The sequence below is a fragment of the Engystomops pustulosus genome, chromosome 4 (assembly GCF_040894005.1).
Source record: "Engystomops pustulosus chromosome 4, aEngPut4.maternal, whole genome shotgun sequence".
Classification (NCBI taxonomy): Eukaryota; Metazoa; Chordata; class Amphibia; order Anura; family Leptodactylidae; genus Engystomops; species Engystomops pustulosus.
The window spans coordinates 155,283,783-155,306,636 of NC_092414.1; the positions used below are offsets into that span (position 1 = coordinate 155,283,783).

At 41.3% G+C, this 22,854-nt stretch overlaps 1 protein-coding gene across 2 annotated transcripts in view; it reads left to right on the forward strand.

Moving 5' to 3' along the window:
* Window positions 1-22,854, forward strand: part of MYO5C (myosin VC) — an 83,886-nt gene that overhangs the window by 25,247 nt on the left and 35,785 nt on the right. For both annotated transcript variants that reach the window (XM_072148207.1, XM_072148206.1), the window contains exons 4-19: window positions 1,794-1,938; window positions 2,250-2,406; window positions 3,938-4,081; window positions 4,169-4,250; window positions 4,338-4,445; window positions 6,235-6,341; window positions 7,066-7,331; window positions 7,681-7,762; window positions 12,278-12,418; window positions 14,146-14,271; window positions 14,699-14,782; window positions 17,366-17,500; window positions 18,097-18,194; window positions 18,464-18,550; window positions 19,323-19,434; window positions 22,410-22,621. In XM_072148207.1, the coding sequence (XP_072004308.1) occupies window positions 1,794-1,938; window positions 2,250-2,406; window positions 3,938-4,081; window positions 4,169-4,250; window positions 4,338-4,445; window positions 6,235-6,341; window positions 7,066-7,331; window positions 7,681-7,762; window positions 12,278-12,418; window positions 14,146-14,271; window positions 14,699-14,782; window positions 17,366-17,500; window positions 18,097-18,194; window positions 18,464-18,550; window positions 19,323-19,434; window positions 22,410-22,621 (2,086 nt within the window). The remainder of the gene's footprint in view (window positions 1-1,793; window positions 1,939-2,249; window positions 2,407-3,937; window positions 4,082-4,168; window positions 4,251-4,337; window positions 4,446-6,234; window positions 6,342-7,065; window positions 7,332-7,680; window positions 7,763-12,277; window positions 12,419-14,145; window positions 14,272-14,698; window positions 14,783-17,365; window positions 17,501-18,096; window positions 18,195-18,463; window positions 18,551-19,322; window positions 19,435-22,409; window positions 22,622-22,854) is intronic.

A 22,854-nucleotide genomic window follows, 5' to 3' on the forward strand; every position in this document is an offset into this window, starting at 1 on the left:
ATTTGTCTCCTGGTAGGCCGTGCTTAATGATGATTTATGTGCTAGCTCGTATATCTTTTCCCTTTGCTCAGCAGAGAGATCCAGTTCAAGATCTCGTTCCCATTTGGCCATAAAAGACGGAATGTGGTTCTGCGGGGGAGATACCAGCAGGCTGTATGACAAGGAGAGGGTTCCCCTTATCTGTCCTTTCTGCGTACATGCGCCTTCAAAGCCTGTCAGTGACCTGTTAAAGCCAGGAGGGGGTGTAATAGAGCCCAGGTAGTGCGCTAATTGGAGACCTTGCCACATGGATGCTTGCGGCAAATCCGGTGGAGAGGTGAGCTCTTCTCCTCTCTTCCATTTCCCATCTACTAGAAAGTGACGTGCCCTAAAATGGCCAGCCTTGACCCAACTCTTGAAAACCGGCGATGTGATCCCTGGGGGGAATGCAGGGTTGCCCAGGATTGGCGTGAGTGGGGAGTCGGCAGGGGATATCTCTGCCCTTGACCTACATTGTTTAAAAGCCAGCAGGGTGGCATAGATAGTAGGGTGGGCAGATAGCGCATGCCACTGTCTTTTCTGTACCCATGGGAGGCAGGAGAGGGGAACCTGGGTGAAATGCTGCTCTATTGGGACCCAGGCTTTCGTGGTCCCATGTCTACACCAGTCAACGATCCTACTTAAGTGGGAGGCCAAGTAATACTGAGATATATCCGGAAGCGCCACACCGCCCTCCCTTTTTGGCATGTGTAGGATCCTTCTCTGTAATCTTGGGGGTTTATCGGCCCAGGTAAAAGTCGTGAATATTCGTTGCACCGAGGCTAAGAAGCTAACTGGAATTCTAACTGGCAGGGCCTGAAAGGGATAAAGAAGGCGGGGGAGGATATTCATTTTGATGATCCCTATCCTGCCGAACCATGAGAAGAACCCTTTTGACCATTTCCCCAGGTCCTCCTTAATAGTCTGTAATAGTGGGGGGAAGTTTAGACGGTAGGCTTGGTCCGGGTCTGCTGGGAGGACCTTTAAAGTCACTTTAATAAATTACCCGTAACACAAAAATCTGTAAACTTTAACTGTTGAAGTAACTTCCAAAATATGACAGACACTTCTTACTGGGTGGATATTAGGTTACAGGTTTATTGTTTTATACATTAATCCATAATATCCAAAAATCAGACACTTGGTATAGAATCTTACATGTTTGAGCTCTGGAAGCTGTTTGCGCAGCTGGCAAGTTGGCCAACCGAGCAACCACCATCTCAACCACCATCTCAAATCTTCCACCAGCTTGAGTGTCGTCTCAGAGAGGGAGATAACATTGACTCATCAATAAACCCCTCCGTCCTGTAGGAGGGGAGGATGTCATGAGGTAAGCAACAGGGGAGGGGTGAAAACACATCTGAAAGACACATATCACCAACCCTATTAAAGTGCAATAGTACCCAAACTTTTAATACATTGCATCTTATAACGTCAGCCCCCAGTCTAGGGCTACCTTCCTTAAACAGCCAGGTGTACCCCACAGCCTGTGTGTGTCTGTGTTTCATGCATTCTTCCTCTTCTCCACACCAGGGGCCTGACACAGGCACATACAGGCTGCAGCAAGCCCCCCCCCCCGAGACCCACCACAGTCTGCTGGCAGGGAGCTGGTAAATGTAAATTAAACTATTATAAACTACTGAAATTATTCAGAATTATGGAACCTGTCACCAGCTAAAAATGACATTCCTGGTGACAGGTTCACTGTAAGAAAAATGTAGCCCATAGGAGATGCAGTGCAATTATAAAATATAACCATGTCATTTCTTTTGCAGGTATTATTTTAGTTGCGATAAATCCCTATAAGGAACTACCAATATATGGAGATGCAATCATCCATGCATACAGCGGGCAAAACATGGGAGACATGGACCCTCATATATTTGCTGTGGCAGAAGAAGCATATAAGCAAATGGCCAGGTATTTTCAATTTCCCTTCAATCTAATTGTCACAGGATGACAGACAATGGATAATTATTAGAAATAAATTACCAGCACATAAACAAGCATGAGGCTCTGATGCTGAGAAATTGCAGTATTTATGCACAGTGGACACCTATAGTGAATGCTACCCATATAGTAGGGTTTTTTTTTATTATGAAGGTTTCTACCTTAAGTGTGTCTTCATTGTTAGAAAGACTAAAATAAGCCACTCTTTAGGGGGACTTAGTGCTTGCAGGAGACTTCACCACACAGGATTTTTATTGTTGATGGCTTTTATTTAACAACAGGAACAATAGGAACCAGTCTATCATTGTAAGTGGAGAGTCTGGGGCTGGGAAGACAGTGTCTGCGAGGTATGCCATGCGTTACTTTGCCACAGTCAGTAAATCAAGCAGCAAAGCCAATATGGAGGATCGGGTGCTGGCGTCCAATCCAATAACAGAGGTAAACATAATAGTTTAGGCTCAGATAAATGCAATATATAATAACAAATGCTTTCTATTTATACTACAAAAATACTGTAACGGTACCTTATATGTACATTTTGTGGAGGTGTCTTCATAACCGCCCTATGTTGTAGCATGCTAGAAAAATTATGTTATTTTCACGCATTCCTCCAATAAGGAAGGTGGCCTCCTGCCTTGGTCTCGCCCAAGATATCACACATGCGCAGTCATCTCTGCTCCAGCGCATGCACGCTGTTCAACCCATCAGGGGCTAGCCGGCCATGCTACCAGGTGTATGTGCACATTGTGGCAGAGGATCGACTCGTTTGTGTGTATCTATCCCTAGCAAAGACTTGTTTAATGCTCCTTGATGTACCCGCACGTCATGGAGCTGTTAAGGATGCGCCTTTGTCATACAGGCATGGGGTTTGCTGCATATTGCAGCAAATACCCACAGCAAATACCCACCATCGATATTAACCCTTTGATAACCGCTAGCAAAGCTTTTTAAATGCTGACGGAAGTGATCAAAGGGTTAACACCAGCGATCGTTGCTAGCGGTGGCTGTTTGCTGCAGTATGCAGCAAAGCCCATGTCTGTTTAGATCGTCGCACCCATTGATGTCATCAGGGAGTGGGGATCTGACGACTACCTCGTTTTAACCCATCTATTACAATATGTGATTTGCACATTGTAATAGATAATGTGGAAGATCTCCATATACAATATATGGTAGGATCAACAGACTTAAAATAACCTAGGGGGGTCTGAAAAATAGTAAAAAAAAAAATAATAAAACCTAAAAGTTCACCCCCTTTCCCTAGAACTGATCTTTTTTTCGTACACAAGGAACAGCGCAGCGACAGATCCATTAGGTGAGTATATTGTTTTTGTTCATACAGGGGGCTAAGCTTTTGTAATCAAAAACACCTTTAAAGAAAATTTACCATCAAAATCGAGCATGATAAACCAGGAAAATTACTGATCCAGGCCCTGTGACTATGGTGATCTTATATTTGTTTTCCATAGCCTCCTTCCTTTTAGAAACAACGTATACAATTATGCTATTGAGCCAGAAGGCTCATGGGGGCATTACCAGAGCCCCTCAGTGCTGTTGATTTACAGGCTGTTACAATGAACAGAACATGTCTCACCCTCCCCCTGCTCTCTTTCTCCTCCCCTTACCTGTGTAATCTAGCAGGGGGAGGAAAGACTTGCCCTGCTCATTGTAACAGCCTGTGAAGCTCTGACACGGAGGGGCTCTGGAAACACTCCCCAGAGCCCTTCAGACTCATTAACATACTTATAAAAGTTGATTTTAGAAGTAAGTAGGCCATGGATAACTAATATAAGGAGATTACCACAGCCACAGTGCCTTGATCTATGATTAAATGTCCCTGGTTTATCATGCTTGATTTTGATGGAAGATTTCCTTTAAGAATTTCTCCCTGTGCTATGGAATATGTTCTGTAAAAAAAAAAAAAAAAAAAGGCAATGAAAGTTTTTTTTTATTATTCTGTTAAACAAAGGCCATTGGGAATGCAAAAACCACCAGAAATGATAACAGCAGTCGGTTTGGGAAATACACGGAAATTAGCTTTGACAGGAGGTATCGGATAATTGGTGCCAACCTGCGAACCTACCTCCTTGAGAAATCTAGGGTTGTATTTCAGGTGAGTAAAGCCAATCTCTTACTATAACAATGGTTTCATATTTGGCTTCTTAATTTTTTATATTGAGTCTGTGTTATTTTTTCCTAGTCAGAAAATGAGAGGAATTATCATATATTTTATCAGCTCTGTGCATCGGCTTCCCAGCCTGAGTTCAAGGACCTTCACTTAAGTAAGTTGAGCAGCGTCTTAGATTTGCTATGAACATATTAAACTTATATGCTTAATGTTTCATGTTTATTCATTATTCTTTACTCAGTGGATGCAGAGAATTTTAACTACACAAATATGGGCGGCTGCACAGTTATTGAAGGGGTTGATGACAGAAAAGATATGAAAGACACTCAGAAAACGTTTAGTCTCCTAGGTGAGTATGGGGAAGTACGGTTCATGTACAGAGGAATAAAGTCTACCATTTATTTCTATTGTAAGTTTATATGCACTACACAGCCTATATCTCATTCCCAAATCCTTATGGTCTTACTCAGCCTTTTGTTTTCCATGCCTTGAAAATTATTTTTTTATTTTCTTTTTCAAAGGAAATCTACCATTTGATTTGATGCATTATGAACCAAACATACCTTGAGAATGCTGTAGCTACACTGATGCAGAAACATATCTTGTTTATTCTCTGAGCTGAGTGGTTTTGAGTGGAAAAACTATTATACAATTATGATAATGAGTCCCTGTTGCTGGGGCTCAGTGCTTTTCCTTTTACATTAGTTATGCACTGCACCAGAGAATGATGTAATCATTGTTCTTCCTGCCAGGCAGATTAATCAATTGCGGCACCATCCCCCAGCTGCTGTGTATGAGTAATCCAGCTCAGGTTGATTAGTCCTGTCTTGGCTGTTCAGAAAGCTCAGTGTGTAGTGTGTGTAATGTGTATCCAGCTTTTCCAAGGTCCTGAATTTTATAATAGTTTTTTCAGCAAAACTATTTTTCAGCACAGGGACTAAACAAGATATGATTCTGAATTAGTGTAGCTACAGCATTCTCAAGGTATGTTTGCTTCATAATGCATCAAATCAAATGGTAGATTTTATTTAAATTCTTTATTTCTTAATTATCACATTACCAACCAAAGAAAGAAAAAATGAGGTATGTATATGTACACATCCCACCAATCCATTATATACAAGTATGGGAAAAAAAGATTAAAGATTCTCATCACTGGAAATTGCTAGATGATAAAGAGTATTGTAGAAGCTGCTCTTTGGGAGCAAAGCCCTAAATGTCTGTTTTAATTCACACTTGTCTTTAATAATAATAAAATGTTATTTCTATAGCGTCAAGGTCTCTGCTAGCAAGAGCTTGAAGCCAATCAGTATTCAACACATTTGTTTTTATACCTGCTATGGGGGTGTAGCATTATTTTAGGATTGTAATTAATAAAGGATTGGGTAGATTTCTAGTATGGGACAGGTATCCAATGGGTTTTGTGGAATATGAAGATCATCTGGCTACAGGGGGTATAAAAACTATTGAATCAATGGATCAGGCTTTGAGAAGAAATATAGAACAGATACATGAACGTAAAATATGATGCAAGGAGTCCCTGCTTGCTGGCAGAACAGGAACGCTGAACTGTTACAGAATTGATTGCAGTTCTTTGCTGCTGTTTTAGAAGGTACTGCTTACATCACATATCACCAAAAGGTTTCAGTGTTTAAGCTGGTAAGAAAAGCAATCCAAGCTGCTGCATTGAGGATAGATTGGTGAGTGGACTGTCCTAATAAATGAGAATTATCTTTTACATGAGGGCAGCATTGTGGCTTAGTGGGTAGCATTACAGCCTTGCAGCGCTGGGGACCTGCGTTCAAGTCCCAGGGTCGACATACAAAGAGTTTGTATGTTCTCTCTGTGTTTGCGTGGGTTTCCTCCCACACTCCAAAACAGGTTGATTAGATTGTGACCTCCATTGGGGACAGGGACTGATTTGGCAAGCTCTGTGCAGCGCTACGTAATCTGTGTGCGCTATTTAAATAAAGAATTATTATTATTTTACATTTTTGTTCTTATTCTCAATCTGCATTGTTTATCTATTATACTGATGTATGTCCTTGATAATAAACGCAAAGCATGTGCTATGTTTTACCAAATTACACTAATTACATTTTCTTTTTATCTTCTTTGGTGAATGGCCCAATGTTTAGGTTTGAATATGGACTTTCAGATGGATGTCTTCAAAGTTCTGGCGGCAATCCTGCATTTAGGAAATGTAGAGATCAAGCGTGTTAGTGATGACAAGTCTTCAGTTGCTGTAAGAGCTGGAAATCGCGATGAGTAAACATTTGCTTAACTTAATACAATGATGTAAATCAGAATTATCTAACAAGTTGGCTAAACTTTAGTCTGAAAATCTGCACTGTGAAAAATAAAGAGTGTTAAGAATATATCTCTCACAGGACACTGGTGTGGAAGTAGGATGATCATTTATCTTGGCCTAATATGTACATTTTATATGATCACATAAAGTTTAACCCCTTTCTGACCAGGGCCTTAAATGAGATCATAAAAGACCCCTGGTGGACATTTCCACATTTTTTTCTTTTTGTTTAAACTTTTTTTTTTTTTACCTTTTTTTACTTCTAGTTTTCTCCTGTAACTGGGGCATCTGTAAGAGCCCCAGATACAGGAGGAAAAGACCACCTGTGGAGGCAGGTGTTTGATCAGAGCTGGACTGGGTCTCATTAGGAAAAAAGAAGAGAGATTCTAGGTGCCATGGATACGAAGTTATAGCCCTCTGAAGACAGGACGTATCTCATACGTTTCTGGCCATACAGATGCCCCCCTGTGAGGATGTATCAGATAAGTGCTTGGCAGGGAAATGGTTAACCTTATAGTTTTCTAGTAGAATATATTGCATAGTAAAGGAATAACAATGGGAATCCTTCAGTGGACAATTGATTATAGATGTACAGTATTATTTACAAATGGATTGCATTGTAATTTTACTTTCTAAATTTGTAAATTTATCTTGACAGAAAAATGACAGACACCTTCAGATATTTTGTGAGCTTCTAAACCTGGACACACAAAAGGTGGCGCAATGGCTGTGCAATAGAAAAATTGTCACTACATCTGATACGGTCATCAAACCCATGACAAAGTTTCAGTCTGAAAATGGTCGAGATGCTCTGGCTAAAAAGATTTATTCCCACCTATTTGATCATGTCGTTGAAAAAATTAATAAAGCTTTGCAATTCCCTGGGAAACAGCATACATTCATTGGGGTGCTTGATATTTATGGGTAAGTAACTGCTTATATTGTGATGGTGATTATGATAAGAATTGCAGATTGCCCTAGCTGTGGCATGTATAGTGTAAAAGTACAAATTTGGCTAAAATAGTTTCCAGGTGTTTGTTTGCTTTAACTCACACTTATTAAAGTGTTATTGCATTGTTTTGTATTTTACTTTCAGTTAGTCTAGATAGACTGTATAATTTATTTCGGATCACCAATAGGGAATGTTCTAAAGAGGCCAAAAGAAGTCTTCCTGACATGGAACATGACTGTAGAAACAATTCATTGCCATATTTTTAGTTTTTTTCCCCCTTTTAATAATAGTGATTTAAAAAAAAAAAATTTTTCATTGCAGGTTTGAGACCTTTGAAGTCAATAGTTTTGAACAGTTCTGCATAAATTATGCAAATGAAAAACTTCAACAACAGTTTAATTTGGTAAGTAAAATATACCATAGTGCGCAATAAAAGGGGTTGGCGAGGTTGGAGATATTTTTTTCGTCCTGCTGCAGGGAAGGTTGTAAAATAAGTCAGGAATAGGTACACACATCCCTTCACCATACTGTTCTAGCACCATAGCCTCTGATTGTACATGGACGATGAATCAGATAATGGGGGTCATTTACTAAGGGCCGATTCGCGTTTTCTCGACGTGTTACCCGAATATTTCCGATTTGCGGCGATTTCCCTGAAATGCCCCGGGAATTGGCGCACGCGATCAGATTGTGGCGCATCGGGGCTTGCATGCACGCAACGGAAATCGGGGGGCGTGGCCGAACGAAAACCCGACGGATTCGGAAAAACCGCTGCATTTAAAAAAAAAAAATGTGTTGCGGAGCTTGCACTTACCTTCGCTCAGCCCGGCTCGGTGTACTCCAGTGCGTTCCGATGCTCTTCAGCGCAGCAGCGCCACCTGGTGGACGGCGGAGGAACTACCTTAATGAATCCCGGCTGGACCCGAATCCACCGCAGAGAACGCGCCGCTGGATCCGGAATGGACCGGGTAAGTAAATCTGCCCCAATGTTTCAAGCATGTAGTCTACTATTGGCCTTAGCTGAGTTAGTCACAATGTGATTTTCACGGTCACTGCTGCAGTCTCCTTTGCAGAATACATTAGTTATGGCATCAGCGGTGCTGAAACAGGATGGAGGAGAAAGGTGGTTACGGCTCCTTTTTAATTTTCAGCCTGCAGCAAAGCAAAAATTCCTCCATTCTGGACAATCTCTTAAAAAACAGGGTATAAAACAAAAGTATGACATTTCTAATATGAAATTAAAGAGAATCTGTCAGTGCAATTTACCTACCTGGACTAACTGCTATGTTACTAAGGACTATGTCTACACATGCCACCAAAATAATTCATTTTATTTTGTAACTGCTTCTTCTGTGCCAAATGGAAATCAACCAAGGAAAGAACCTATAATTACTCAACTCCGCTCCCCTTGATGTCGATCCCTGTCCCTCGCTAGTCTTGACATGCCGGGATCACTTAGAAAAAAGAAAGACGCGGGGACAAGATGTCCAGCTCTCCGGGCTGCTAATTATGCATACTGGAGAGGGAGGTGACGTCACACAAGCGACGTGCACAATTAGCAGTCCAGTGAGCTAGACATCTTGTCCCCGCATCCGTGCTGCTAGTTCTAACTTTATTTTGTAGGTGATCTTGGTATGTATGCTTCACCTGAATGAGATCTCTCCCAACCTAGGAGTGACGTAACTGAATGAGAGTTGTTGTGTGGTGGCAGTGTAGTAGGGGCATTGTTTGTGCTGTGGAGCATTGCAGTACTCTGTTAATGCATCCAAAGCACTTCAGCCTCATTACATATTTTTGAAGAGAAGTTCTAGCATGGAAGGAGTAGCTGGAAAATGGTAAGGGTGGCATGTGTAGACTTAGTCACATCAGTTAGTTTGGTTAGGTAAATTGTTGTAATGGATTCTCTTTAAAATAACCATTGCGCAAACATTCAGTCAGATAGATGATTGCAGCTTTGGATGAGACTGGAGTATCAGATATTATATACCCAATTGATTAATAATTGCAGTTGTGGATGTGACTGGAGTATCAGAGAAAGGATGCTTCAATTTATATGTCAAGAAAGTGGTGCAGAACTTTTAATAGATGTATATTCGTAAACTACCTAATATCCTGCCTCACACCTATACACACATTACAAAAAACATGAGGTAAAATCACCAACCACTTTAAGACATTCTCCTAGTCACAGGAGGCAATGCGACATTGCAGATTCATTTAACATACACTGAGCTTTATATATTGGATGGAATCAAGGGACTTAATGCAAGGGAAAGTCGTGCAGCAATTTCTCTATGGTCACTTGGGGCACAATCACTGTCAGTAAGCCACTACAAAGAAACTAAAACACTACAATTGATATTAGCGGCTTTGTGCATGTGCTTTAAGTAAAGATTTTCCACAAGTTGTACAAAAAAAATGAAGGATGAGGTGGATTTCTACTGCAAAAATTGAGCAGATATTCCTCTTCTGACCTGTTCTAGAAGTCCCTAGCATGAATATTCAGGTAGCACAGGAGCAGATATAAGCCCCTAACTGCATTTGTGTTCCTTTAAGGTGAGGCGGAAGGCTTTATAACACTCATGACGTGTACTATTTACCTAAGGGAATGTCTGTCTGTGATAATTGTGAATTGTACACGGATAGTGCATTCTACAGATACCTTGGCAAGTTGGAAAACTGGTTTTGCAGGTTTCATAATTACCATACTTGTGCTAAAACATCAGGATTAATAGTGATGAATTATCTGTAATCCATTTGATATAACACCATAAGTGTGATGGGACAATTTACTGCAGGTTGTTTAGTTCTGTAACTGGTAGATTGTTAAACACAAATAAGTTTTCCTATCCAGTAGGGCTCTCAAAGGAGGGGGAGGGGGTTGTAGGGTTAGATGGAGCTATTCCAATGCCATGTTACATACAGCAGTTAGATCAGATCCGATCAAAAGATCCATAGCTTATTAGCTGCTTGACCAATAGAGATAACCCAGCAATATGGCAAGCGGCTCTTGTCTGACATTGGTCTCCTATACTTTACACATTGATCTCCAATCCTTGTAAAGTAAAATGACCCTGGACGTTCTGCCAATACCACTGTGATTGCCAAGTACTGAATCCAAAGGTCACAATCACCAGGTTTATTTCTTTGTTGCTGTACTGAATTCTTGTTGTACGTCTGTTATTAGAGAGGTGTGTAAACCTGTTGTAAAAGTCCATTATGAGCCACCTTAGCCGTTCCCATCATAGGCAGTCTGACATCTTTTACCATTCAGATTCCACTACAATTTAATTCAGGGTTAAAGGGGTATTCCTGGAATATGAACATCTGATACAAAAACCTGTAATGATGTGAATAAATGAATACAACAAAACTCAATGTCATTAATCACCAAATGGAGCTTAAGTAGTTTGATTTTATGATTCACTGATTTTTATGGGCTTTCTCAAGTACAGGCAGTCCCCGGGTTACATACAAGATAGGGTCTGTAAGTTTGTTCTTAAGTTGAGTTTGTATGCAAGTCAGAACTGTATATTTTATCATTGTAATCCCAGACAGAACTTTTTTGGTCTCTGTGACAATTGGATTTTAAAAATGTTGGGTTGTCATAAGAATCAGGATTAACACTAAAGCTTCATTACAGACACCTGTGATAACTGTTTATTGTAGCCTGGGACTAAAGTACAATAAATGACGAATATCAAGAGGTCCGTTTGTAACTAGGGGTTGTATGTAAGTCGAGTGTTCTTAAGTAGGGGACCGCCTGTATGTAGAGATATCTCCAAGATGGCTGTCATCTACAACTACAACCCCCCATTAATCTTCAGTCCAGTAACTCCTCCTCCCTCCTATCCTCTGCTCCTAGTGATGATGTAACAAACTGTCCTGATCTGTTACCGTAGTAATGATGTGTAACTGCCTTCACTGTACATTGCCCCTCATGTGGACATGTGAACAGCGGCCATCTTCTGTCCTGTGTCTTCTCCTTCACTGGGGCAAAGTCACAGAACTGATTAAAGGGCCAGTAGCATTTTAATTCTCGATCATAGTGTATGACCAAAACATTTTCCTGCTAAGGGGAGTAAAATTTTTAATAAACAACTAATTACAGATTATCTTATTTTTTAAAATGTACTTTCTGTATCTATTGCTCACGGTTTTCTAGATCTCTGCTTGCTGTCATTTAACCAGAAGCTCCAATATTTACTTCCTGTCTGTAAAATCTGATCCATGGTCATGTGATGTCACATGACATCACCTTTGGGCATCATTGGCAGAGGCTTGAGGTCATAAATGGAAATAAAGCTTTCAGCTTTCTCTAAAAGAATAGAAAAGTCTTCAATCTCCACTGAAAAATTCTGTTAAATTAAATTTGGGATGTGACACTGACTGTGGGAGAGAGGTTGTATTCCTGCATCTGCACATGTTCAACCAGGTTCTGAACCATCTGAACCAAACTGTGCTCCAAACATAGTTTCTAGCATCTCCATACCAGAGTAGAGTAGTATGGGCTGGTTGTTATGTCAAGAGAGAGAAAAAGGTGCAGGCCCTTAGCTCACGCATGACCCTCTCTCCCTGCCTACTTGCCCACACGTTGTAAACCCACAGGAGCCAACTGTGCGACAGTCCATACTCTGAGTATGTGCTCAGAACAGATGACAAACAAACAGACACAAATATAGACAGATGCAAAGTCAGGATAACCGCATTGTCTGACTTTTCATTACAATATCAGTTATTTTCTAAAAGTAGACAAACTAATAAAACACAGGTTCTGAAGATAAATCATTATCATTTTGTAATACAACAATTTTCTCTCGATCATAATTAATATAAACATGAGTATAGATAACTGTTGTCTTCTGTGTAGCGCCGTTATATGTAATAAGAACTGCCTTGCCCTTACTATGTCCTTTAGCATGTCTTCAAACTGGAGCAAGAAGAATACATGAAAGAAGATATCCCATGGACGCTCATAGATTTCTATGACAATCAGCCAGTCATTGACCTCATTGAAGCCAAGATGGGTATTTTGGAACTGCTTGATGAAGAATGTTTGGTAAGAATATGTTTCTTTACATTTAGTTTCCTTCTTTAATGGCTTATTTTAGATTTTTAGATTTTTTTTTATTCAGGATATCCTGACCATAATACGGTCGTTTTAGATGGACAGATCTGGCAGATAATCTTTAATGCATGTCGTAGTGTTCATTTTATACCGCAAACCCTGAGCTTAAAGGGGTTTTCTAGCTTTAATAAAAAGCTGTATATTTGAACCACTGTATTATACTCAAATAAGAAAATGTTACATCCTGTAACTTCCATGATGTTATCCTTTTCAGTCTTTGCTTGTTTTAACATACATGGCATGACAGTGCAGTCATATTGCCCTTAGGTCAGTGATCTAAGATGCAGGGCATTTCTTGTGCATAAAATGATTGGTTATAGTATGGAAATTAGAAATCAGGGACAGATTTTGAAATAGATCAGAACCATCCTAGATCAGAACTTAAAAGGTACATTCAGTTGCAGGGAACTTTTCACAAGGCCTGATTTACTGGGTCCTAGGTGTAGCACACAGCCGGATGGAGAAGGCAGTGGGAATGTATGCTTGGTCACATTGTGGTCAGACACTGGGGTAGATTTACTTACCCGGTCCATTCGCGATCCAGCGGCGCGATTTCTCTGTGGAGGATTCGGGTCTTCCGGCGATTCACTAAGGTAGTGCGTCCGATGTCCATTAGGTGTCGCTGCTGCGCTGAAGTCCGGCGGAGTTCACCAAGCTATCGTGGGTGCAAGTAAGTGTGTGTCAAGCAACACTTTTTTTGAAATACAGCAGTTTTTTTTCGAATCCGTCGGGTTTTTCTTACGGCCACGCCCCCGATTTCCGTCACGTGCATGCCGGCGCCGATGCGCCACAACCCGATCGCGTGCGCCAAAATCCTGGGGCAATTCAGGGAAAATTGCAGCGTAACTGTAAAATTCGGGTAACCCGACATAAAAACGCGATTCGGGCCCTTAGTAAATGACCCCCACTGTGTGCTCACTGCATGGTGACCAGGTGCCTTACTGTGGCTGTGATTTCGCTGCAGAATGTGGCCTAATACTGAATTATTCCAGAAAAATCTTCTTAGTAGACAGTGTGAATGAAGTGTGAAACAAAGCACAATTTCTACAAGCAAGGTTGTATCCGGTGCATAACTAGTTACAAACTAGAAATAACATTTTCATATGTCTATGCACATGTATTGCGTTACCACCATAATCCTACAACATACAAAACTACACTTTAGAGATTGTATAACATGTTATACTAAATCTTTTTCCTACCAAACAAAATATCCATTTTCTCAGCTCATTGTGCTCTATAACATGCCACCTGCAGATAAGACAAAAAAATCTGGGTTATCTAAGAGTTCAGAAAACCTGAAAAGGCACAGCTAATATTAGTTTATGATAATAATAATAAAAACAGTACACATTCAGTACAACAGTACACTTCAATCACCAGTGCAGATGCTCCTTGTGGTCCTGTGCCCCTAAGCCTTTGTGTATATGTAAGTAGTCAAGAGCTTCAAATGTTACCGTTACTGAAGACATGTATAAGAATGCCGATTAACTTTTTACTGGCTTATAGAACTACTTGTTAATAACAGTGGACTATTGTGTATTCATTGTGCCACATTAATAACTATAGAGCCCGCAGGCGACATCTGTGCATGTCTCATTGAGATTACTGCGGGGCTCCCTCTAGTGGAGATTAACCAACATCACTCTATTTCTCAGCTACCGCAAGGGACTGATGAAAACTGGCTGCAAAAGCTCTACAACAACTTCATCAACAAGAACCCCTTGTTCGAGAAGCCGAGAATGTCCAACAGGTCTTTTACTATCCAGCACTTTGCTGATAAGGTAAATCGACACAATAGTAAGTTGCGTGGCAGGTTATTTGTACGTAATTCCATAATAGAAGCGGTGTGGAAGGGATATTGATATACAGGGGCAAATTTATCAAGCTGTCTAAAAGTAAGAATGTACTTAGTTGTCCACGGCAACCAATTACAGCTCCCCTTTAAAATATTCATGAGCACTGGTGAAATGAAAGCTGAGATGTAATTGGTTGCCAACTAGTTGCCCATGGCAACCAATTACAGCTAAGCTTTCATTTTACCAGTGCTCATGAATATTTTAAAGGGGAGCTGTGATTGGTTGCCAGGGGCAACTAAGACTATTCTGAGTTTTAGACAACTTAATAAATGTGCCCCAATGTTTTTTAACATGGCATTTGCTAAACTGGAACAATTAATTTTTTAAAAAAAATTTCTGGTTGAATCTACAGGTAGAATATAAATGTGATGGATTTTTGGAAAAGAATCGTGATACGGTATATGAAGTACTGATTGACCTGATAAAAACTAGTAAGGTTTGTATGTTTACCATTGGACCTAACATCCTGATAATATATAAAGGTCATCAAATTTTTTCTGTCAACTGTGCAGCAACTGAACACATATTTTAGCAATATATCATGTTGAGAAATAGAATTTACAGTGTATACTCGAGTATAAGCTGACCCGAGTATAAGTTGAGACCCCTACTTTTATCACCAAAAACTGAGAAAACCTATTGACTTGAGTATAAGCCGAGGGTGGGAAATGCATTGGTCACAGTCTCCCAGTAGTATACAGCCAGTCCCCAGTACTATACAGCCAGCCAGCCCCCTGTAGTATACAGCCAGGCAGCCCCCTGTAGTATACAGCCAGGCAGCCCCCTGTAGTATACAGCCAGGCAGCCCCCTGTAGAATACAGCCAGGCAGCCCCCTGTAGTAAACAGCCAGCCAGCCCCCTGTAGTAAACAGCCAGCCAGCCCCCTGTAGTAAACAGCCAGCCAGCTTCCTGTAGTATACAGCCAGCCCCATTAGTATACAGCCAGCCATCCCCCCCTGTAGTAAACAGCCTGCCCCCAGTAGTATACAGCCAGCCCCCAGTAGTATACAGCCAACTAGCCCCCAGTAGTATACAGCCAGCCAATCCCCAGTAGTATACAGCCGGCAACCCCCTAGTAGTATACAGACAGCCAGTCCCCAGTTGTATACAGACAGCGAGCCCCCAGTAGTATACAGCCAGCCCCAAGTAGTATACAGCCAGCCTGCCCCATGTAGTATACAGCCAACCCCCAGTAGTATACAGCCAGCCAGTCCCCAGTTGTATACAGCCAGCGAGCCCCCAGTAGTATACAGCCAGCCTCAAGTAGTATACAGCCAGCCAGCCCCCATGTAGTATACAGCCAGCCCCCAGTAGTATACAGCCAGCCTCCAGTAGTATACAGCCAGCTCCCAGTAGTATACAGCCAGCCCAAAGTAGTATACAGCCAGCCCCCAGTAGTATACAGCCAGTCAGCTCCCAGTAGTATACAGCCAGCAGCCCCAAGTAGTATACAGCCAGCAAGCTCCAATGAGTATACAGCCAGACCCAAGTAGTATACAGTCAGCCAGCCCCTAGTAGTATAAAGACAGCCCCATGCCAAGCACATACATAAAAACAAACTTACATACTCACCCTCCGGCGCCCCGATGCTCGTTGCGACTCCCCATCCTCGGCGCGGCTCCTAGCGGCTACTCTTCAGTCTTCCTTCTGCTGTATTAGCCGGCAGAAAGATGCGTCCACGTGATCTGCCGGTCGGCGCACTCTATGACGTCATCAGTGGCATCATGGTGTGCGCCAGCCGGCAGATTGCATGGAAGCGTCTTTGCCGGCTAATACAGCTGAAGGAAGACAGATGAGGAGCCGACAGGAGCCGTGCCGAGGATCGGGGCATTGGAGGGTGAGTATGTAAGTTTATTTTTTTTATTGACTAGTATATAAGCTAAGGGGAGGTTTTTCAGCACATTTTCTGCGCTGAAAATTTTTTTATATCAGTTCTTGGGAAAGGGGGTGATTTGAAATTATAGGTTTTTAGAATTGAAAAAAAAATGTTTTTAGACCTCCAAGAGTACTTTAACTCTTGTGTGCCTGATCGCTTCTACCCCGTACCACAGCTTTGCTAGCATCTACCTACGGCTGAATGACAGGCCTGGGAGTAACCAATTGCAGCCCCCCCATGACCACAGAGGGGGCAGCGATCTAATCCAATATAGGCGCAATTTTAAAAAAAAGGCACAGTTTTGTTGCTCAAATCATACCATTGCCTTTCCTAAGCAGGGTCAGGACTCGTGTGTTATTGCGCAATTATTTGGCGCAAATCAATGTTAAATAAGGCGCAAATATCTCTAAAAAGGACAACAACACATAATGGTTACACAGCGAACTGAGGCATAACATTTCAAAAACCTGTCTTATAGATTTATATCTGGGGCTCAAACCCCATTGTAAGGTGACTTTCAAATTAAATGAGTCTGTGTCCAGCGCTGGAATTGACTAACTTGAAGAAAAGACAAGACCTGTCCTTGCAGGAAGTTAGCAACAAGACTGATAAGTTTTATTGAGGGACGGACATTTATAGAAAACCATAAGGCACTTTACATAAGGCGTGTAATTAGGAAAGCAGCAACTATAATTGGGTGTTCTCACCCAGGAAATGTAATACTATTGGATGTAAGCACACAAAGGAATGTAATACTATTGGCTACATGCAAATACTGAAACTTCACATAAACCAAATGTCCAGATGTCCACCTGGATACCTTCCTCTAGGTGGTGCTAGCGAACACTAAGCCTTTGTGTGCTGAGTGACCAAACCCAAACTTTAGTTATCACTACACAAAGTTATATGAAATGAATGCTGAGTCTTTAAAATGTCCGACAATATGTAAGATGGCGTCTGAGTCCAGTGTAATATCTTTAACACCTGCAAAATAGGCGCAAAAAAGCCATTATGCAGCAAAAAGGCGCAAAAACACTAACGGATGGAAAAGATAAATGACCCCCAATGTCTTTACTGTATTGTCTTTGCAAATGTATACCATTATTGTGTAAGATAATATTCTGAACAACTTGTTCTTTTTAGTTCCAGCTTTGTGCAAATTTCTTTCAAGATAACACTACAACCACTCCACATTACAGTGCAGCTATAAAAGTGAAATCTGCAAGGCCTGCCATCAAATCAGTAAACAAAGAGTTAAGGATGACTGTGGGCAGCAAGGTACTGGGACTTGTGGGGAATATATATATATTATGTAACCATGTAAATTATTCATTAACTACCTTAGTGCCCACCACAAGATGTTGGCTTTTTAAAGAAACAGTAAAAACATTGAAGGGAACCTGTCACCAGGAATGTGATTTTTAGCTGTTTCCAATAGCCTAGGGCCTAGGCCACGCTGATTTTAAAAATGCCTTTGTAAGCATTTTGAATAATTTCAGGAGTTTGTAAAAGTTTATTTTTCATTACCTGGCTCTCTGCAGCCTGTGTCAGTCTCCTCTCCTCCACACTCAGGCCGCTCCCTCACTTCTCCCCACTTCCTGTCATGTGCATTGAGCAGGTGGGAGAGTGAGGGGGATTATGTGTAGGAGAGACACAGGCTACAGCTGCCCCCCCCCTAAATTCAGTCTGTCTGAATTAATACTTTTTGTGCTTTACTTCTGAAGGCTTTCTTATTGAAAACTAGGAAACGGAAATGAGGAAATTGCTACAGGCACACATTTAACTTTGTGATAGCACTTTGTTGCTCTATTGACTTGTAATGGTTTTTAATAATTTTATCATTTTAGTATAATTTCGTTTTCCTGTATTTTCAGTTCCGTAACTCTCTGTGTTTACTCATGGAGACACTTAATGCCACCACTCCTCATTATGTCCGATGCATAAAACCCAATGATGAAAAGCTCCCTTTCGAGTAAGTATGACGTTACAAAGTTGCATATAGCACAAAAACAATAGAAGAAATATCACATTGTATCTACTGTACAACATTTTTTTATGCATGTACATACCTTTGTATAATGTTACTGTTAGCGGCTATATGTATACATCTGAGCACTATATTTAGCCTATATACAGAGATGTAATATGTTTTGCAAGGCTTTGGTTACATCCTCAAACTTGTAAGATTTTACTGCTATAGTTTTGTTTAATGATGTTAACTCATTTATATGCGGTTTGCAGATTTGACCCTAAAAGAGTAGTCCAGCAGTTAAGAGCATGTGGTGTCCTGGAAACCATCCGAATAAGTGCTCAAAGTTATCCCTCCAGGTATGTCTCTAAAGTGTGGTGGTCCAAAATGTTGCTTGAACAAACAGACCACAAACAGGTGAAATTTGTGGCCTGTTTCATTTGGGTGGAGATGGGAAGCACCAATCACCCTACCATCTTTATTGGAAAGAGCAGCCCCCTGCAAAGCAGGGCAGGAATAGGACCTGTTCTATAATTCGCGGCATGGTCATCCGGCTTGGTAGTGGTGCGGTGAGACACAGTGGGGGTCATTTACTAAGGGCCCGATTTGCGTTTTCCCGACGTGTTACCCGAATATTTCCGATTTGCGCCGATTGTACCTGAATTGCCCCGGGATTTTGGCACACGCGATCGGATTGTGGTGCATCGGCGCTGGCATGCATGCAACGGAAATGGGGGGCGTGGCCGAACGAAAACCCGACGTATTCGGAAAAACCGCCGCATTTAATAACCGAAAATGTGTCGCTTGGGAAGCGCTTACCTTCACCTGGTCCGGCTCGGTGTATTCCAGCGCGATCAGATGCATTTCAGCGCAGCAGCACCTGGTGGACGGCGGAGGAACTGCCATCATAAATCCCGTCCGGACCCGAATCCTGTTCAGAGAACGCGCCGCTGGATCGCGAATGGGCCGGGTAAGTAAATCTGCCCCAGTGTATTTACCACACTGTGTCCGTGCACAGGTTCTATTAAATATGAGGTTGATGAACAAATGTTTTTTTTCATCTGGTTATCTCTAACTGAAGCCAATATCTATTATACTTTCTTCCACGTAATCTTAATCATTACCTTCCAGGTGGACATACATAGAATTCTTTGGCCGCTACAGCATCCTAATGACACAGCAGGAGTTGTCCCTGAGCGATAAGAAGCACATTTGCAAAGTTGTACTTCAGAGACTCATCCAGGTACAGTACAGCAGACAATTAGCAAGAAATATATACCGTATATACTCGAGTATAAGCCGACCCGAGTATAAGCCGAGACCCCTAATTTTACCACCAAAAACTGGTAAAACCTATTGACTCCAGTATAAGCCGAGGGTGGGAAATGCATTGGTCACAGCCTCCCAATATATAGCCTGACAGCCCCTCAGTAGTATATAGCAAGCCTGACCCATGTAGTATACAGCCAGCTTTCCACATGTAGTATACAGCCAGCCTGCCCCATGTAGTATACAGCCAGCCTGCCCCATGTAGTATACAGCTAGCCTGCCCCATGTAGTTTGATACTATGACGCGGCCGCTGCCAACCTTCGAGTGTTGTTCAATGGCGATTCATGGGTTTCTGAATAGTTTTGTACTGATCAGAGTTACAAATGATATTTGTTTTTGTAAACCCGTACAAGTTATAGCAATGTATTAGGGTCTACTTCCATGGATATGTTCTACTTCTTGTCTTCTATATAATATCTTAATGTTGGTTTAAACCACATTTAGAGCCTATTTTTGGTTTATATGAAAGGAGGATTTCCAGTGCAGATGGCAAGTTCCCATCATCCAAACTCCCAACATATACTTCCAACGTATTTACAGTGTGATGTAAAGATCCTTGAATTTGCCCATTCAATGAAGGGATTATAAAATAAATAAAACTTTACTGTTTTCAACGCTAGAATTTGTTGACATGGTTGGAGGAGGGATCGGAAGTGATGGCCTCATAAAGGGAACCCCCCACACACTTCAGCTCTTTTTTATATGGTTCTCAAAATATTGTTCTTTTATAGTATAGTAGTGACAGGAACATTTAGGTTAGGGAAAAATGTGATGTTTGGGTTTTGCTTGTGATCTGCATAGAATAGAAGAATTGTTATATATAGACAAATGAACCTTATCTTAACCTTATAAGACCAAACATGGTTGTGCGTCTCTTTCTAGAGCCCAGAGCTGCTGGAGGGCCCACATAAGGCTGTATCTAATGAATCCATAGGGTGTGAGGGTGGTTTATATCAAATAACCATGAGGGGTTTGTTTGGGATAATAAACTGGGGAATGTTTTGGGGCAACAGGAGACTGTTTTAGTTTCTGAATTTTTAATTTCGCCACAAGAGTTCATTGCAAAGGGGCCCACTGAGGCTCTGTCTACTGAAAGCTGGAGAAGGTAGGCTACATTCACACAACCATACGGGGAAGGTATGTAGGGACGTATACAAGTGTGGCACCGTACCGCTTCGTACACAGGGAAAAGATAGGGCATGTTCTAACTTTCCCCGTGTTACAGCGCCATGCATGTTGCATCGCTGTAGAGAGAGGAGGGGTCACCACTGGCTCCGGCCCAGTGGACATACAATCGTGTGAATGTAAGCTAACAGTTGAACATAAATATTATGTGCTGTAAGAGATGTTCTGTCCTGAGTGACTATATTTTTCAAAGAGGCGGCTTATACATACATTTCAGGAAAATCACTTGTGGAAAGTTGGGTAAAGCTGGGTGTTCAGACTGGTGCATAGTATAAAATGACACATGTAGGTGTCTCAGTGGATTTTAATCATGTCTCCTTCAGGTTCAAAAATCTTCAGGCGATGAATCAGTATCATTTAGACTGTTATTCATAAATAAGGATATGTATATTAGCCCGTTACTATCAATATAATGGATGAAAATCAACTATTCAGCCTAAATTATACTAGTTCCTCACCTGAAGATTATCAAACCCAAAGAAGATATCAAACCTGAAGAAGAACTTATTGGTGGTAATTTATCATTGGGTTTTTCGTCTATGTTTGGCATTTTTGGCGCAGCTGTGGTACAAATGCTGTTTTGTGACTTTCCATTGCGCCAAATGAACATAGGACAGTGGAAAGTCACTTTGACATAGACCCTGCTTGCTCCAAATTCATTCTTTGTATTGACTAGTTTTCACAATACGTATGAATTCATGATTTGGCGCAAGTTTTGGTGCAAACTTGCGGCAGTCCTCACCCTGGTCTATGTTGCGACCTTTGATGTATTTTTTTCCGACTTTTCATGTGACTGTCACAAACAACCAGTACAGAAAAAGACACTGCAAGCAGATTTATCAAGGACCAAAGCCACTTTAATGAACCTGACTGCAGCAGAGCTCCAAGGACAGACAAAGACATATGGAGCTGCCTAATGATAAATTACCTCCATTGTTTTGTTCTTTTAATAAAATCCACCAGTAATTGGGCTGTAATCTTCCTTTCACACAAAGATAGTGTCATTCTGAACACTTTGCTTTTTACAAAATTATCTGTAAATCCAGGAGTGTAGCTGGGGGCACCAGGGACATTTACCTAGGTGCGTGTTTGTAGGGGGACAGAGGAACTAGGCCATCATGACAAGCAGAGTAAGGGCAATGAACAGATCCTTTGCTCCTGGTTTAGGAAAGCCAAGCTACAGCTCAAATATATCAGTCTGCTATTTTGAGATTGGTACTTGAAGTAAAGGGCTCAAAGTCTGAAGAGGTATTACTAATACTCATGACATGTCCTCTTCTGATTTCTGTCCGGTGCAGTGTTGTCATGGAGACCTTGTGTAGATTCACATCACCATCTCTATGTTCTCAGCAAGATTGTTGTGTTAGAAGAACCAATTCCTTTAAAGGTCTAGAAAAACTGCACCGGACGAATCTTACATGAGGACTTGTTGTCGTGATACTCTTTCTGTCAGCATGCGTTCTCAGGCGTTGGGCCCTCAGCTTAATCAGGTAAATGTGTGGCCCCCATAATAGCGAGATTTATGTACAGCAAAAACTAGCGTGGTCTTGTGCTAGCCACCTCAGATAGAAGACTGATGCTATATCTTTGATGGTTCTTTTATTCTGGGATAATATCTATTACTTTGGAAATAGATTTTGCTCAGAATCATTTTCCTATATTCTTTATTTGTTTGACATGACCATGTCTTATGATTTTTCCAGGATTCAAACCAGTATCAGTTTGGAAGAACTAAAATTTTCTTCAGAGCTGGCCAAGTAGCCTACTTGGAGAAACTAAGGTCTGATAAGCTGAGAAACGCCTGCGTCATGATCCAGAAGAACATTCGGGGCTGGGTTCAGAGGAAGAAGTTCCTGCGAGCGCGAAATGCAGCCATTGTCATACAGCAGTACTTCAGGGGACAACGGGCCGTAAGGTAACCATACCCTAAAATGTCATTAAACTTTTGAAGACATTTTTTAAATTCAGAAATCAGATGAGAATTGTAAACTTTTATTATATACATCACTAAAGAGAACTTATTTTCTCCTACTTTTCGCTTTTCTATATATATATAGAACTATGGAGAGGGGCAGGGGAGTTACAGTACGGCGGGCACACATCGTGTGAATGTAGTCTAAGGCCTCATGCACATGACAGTATGGTCTT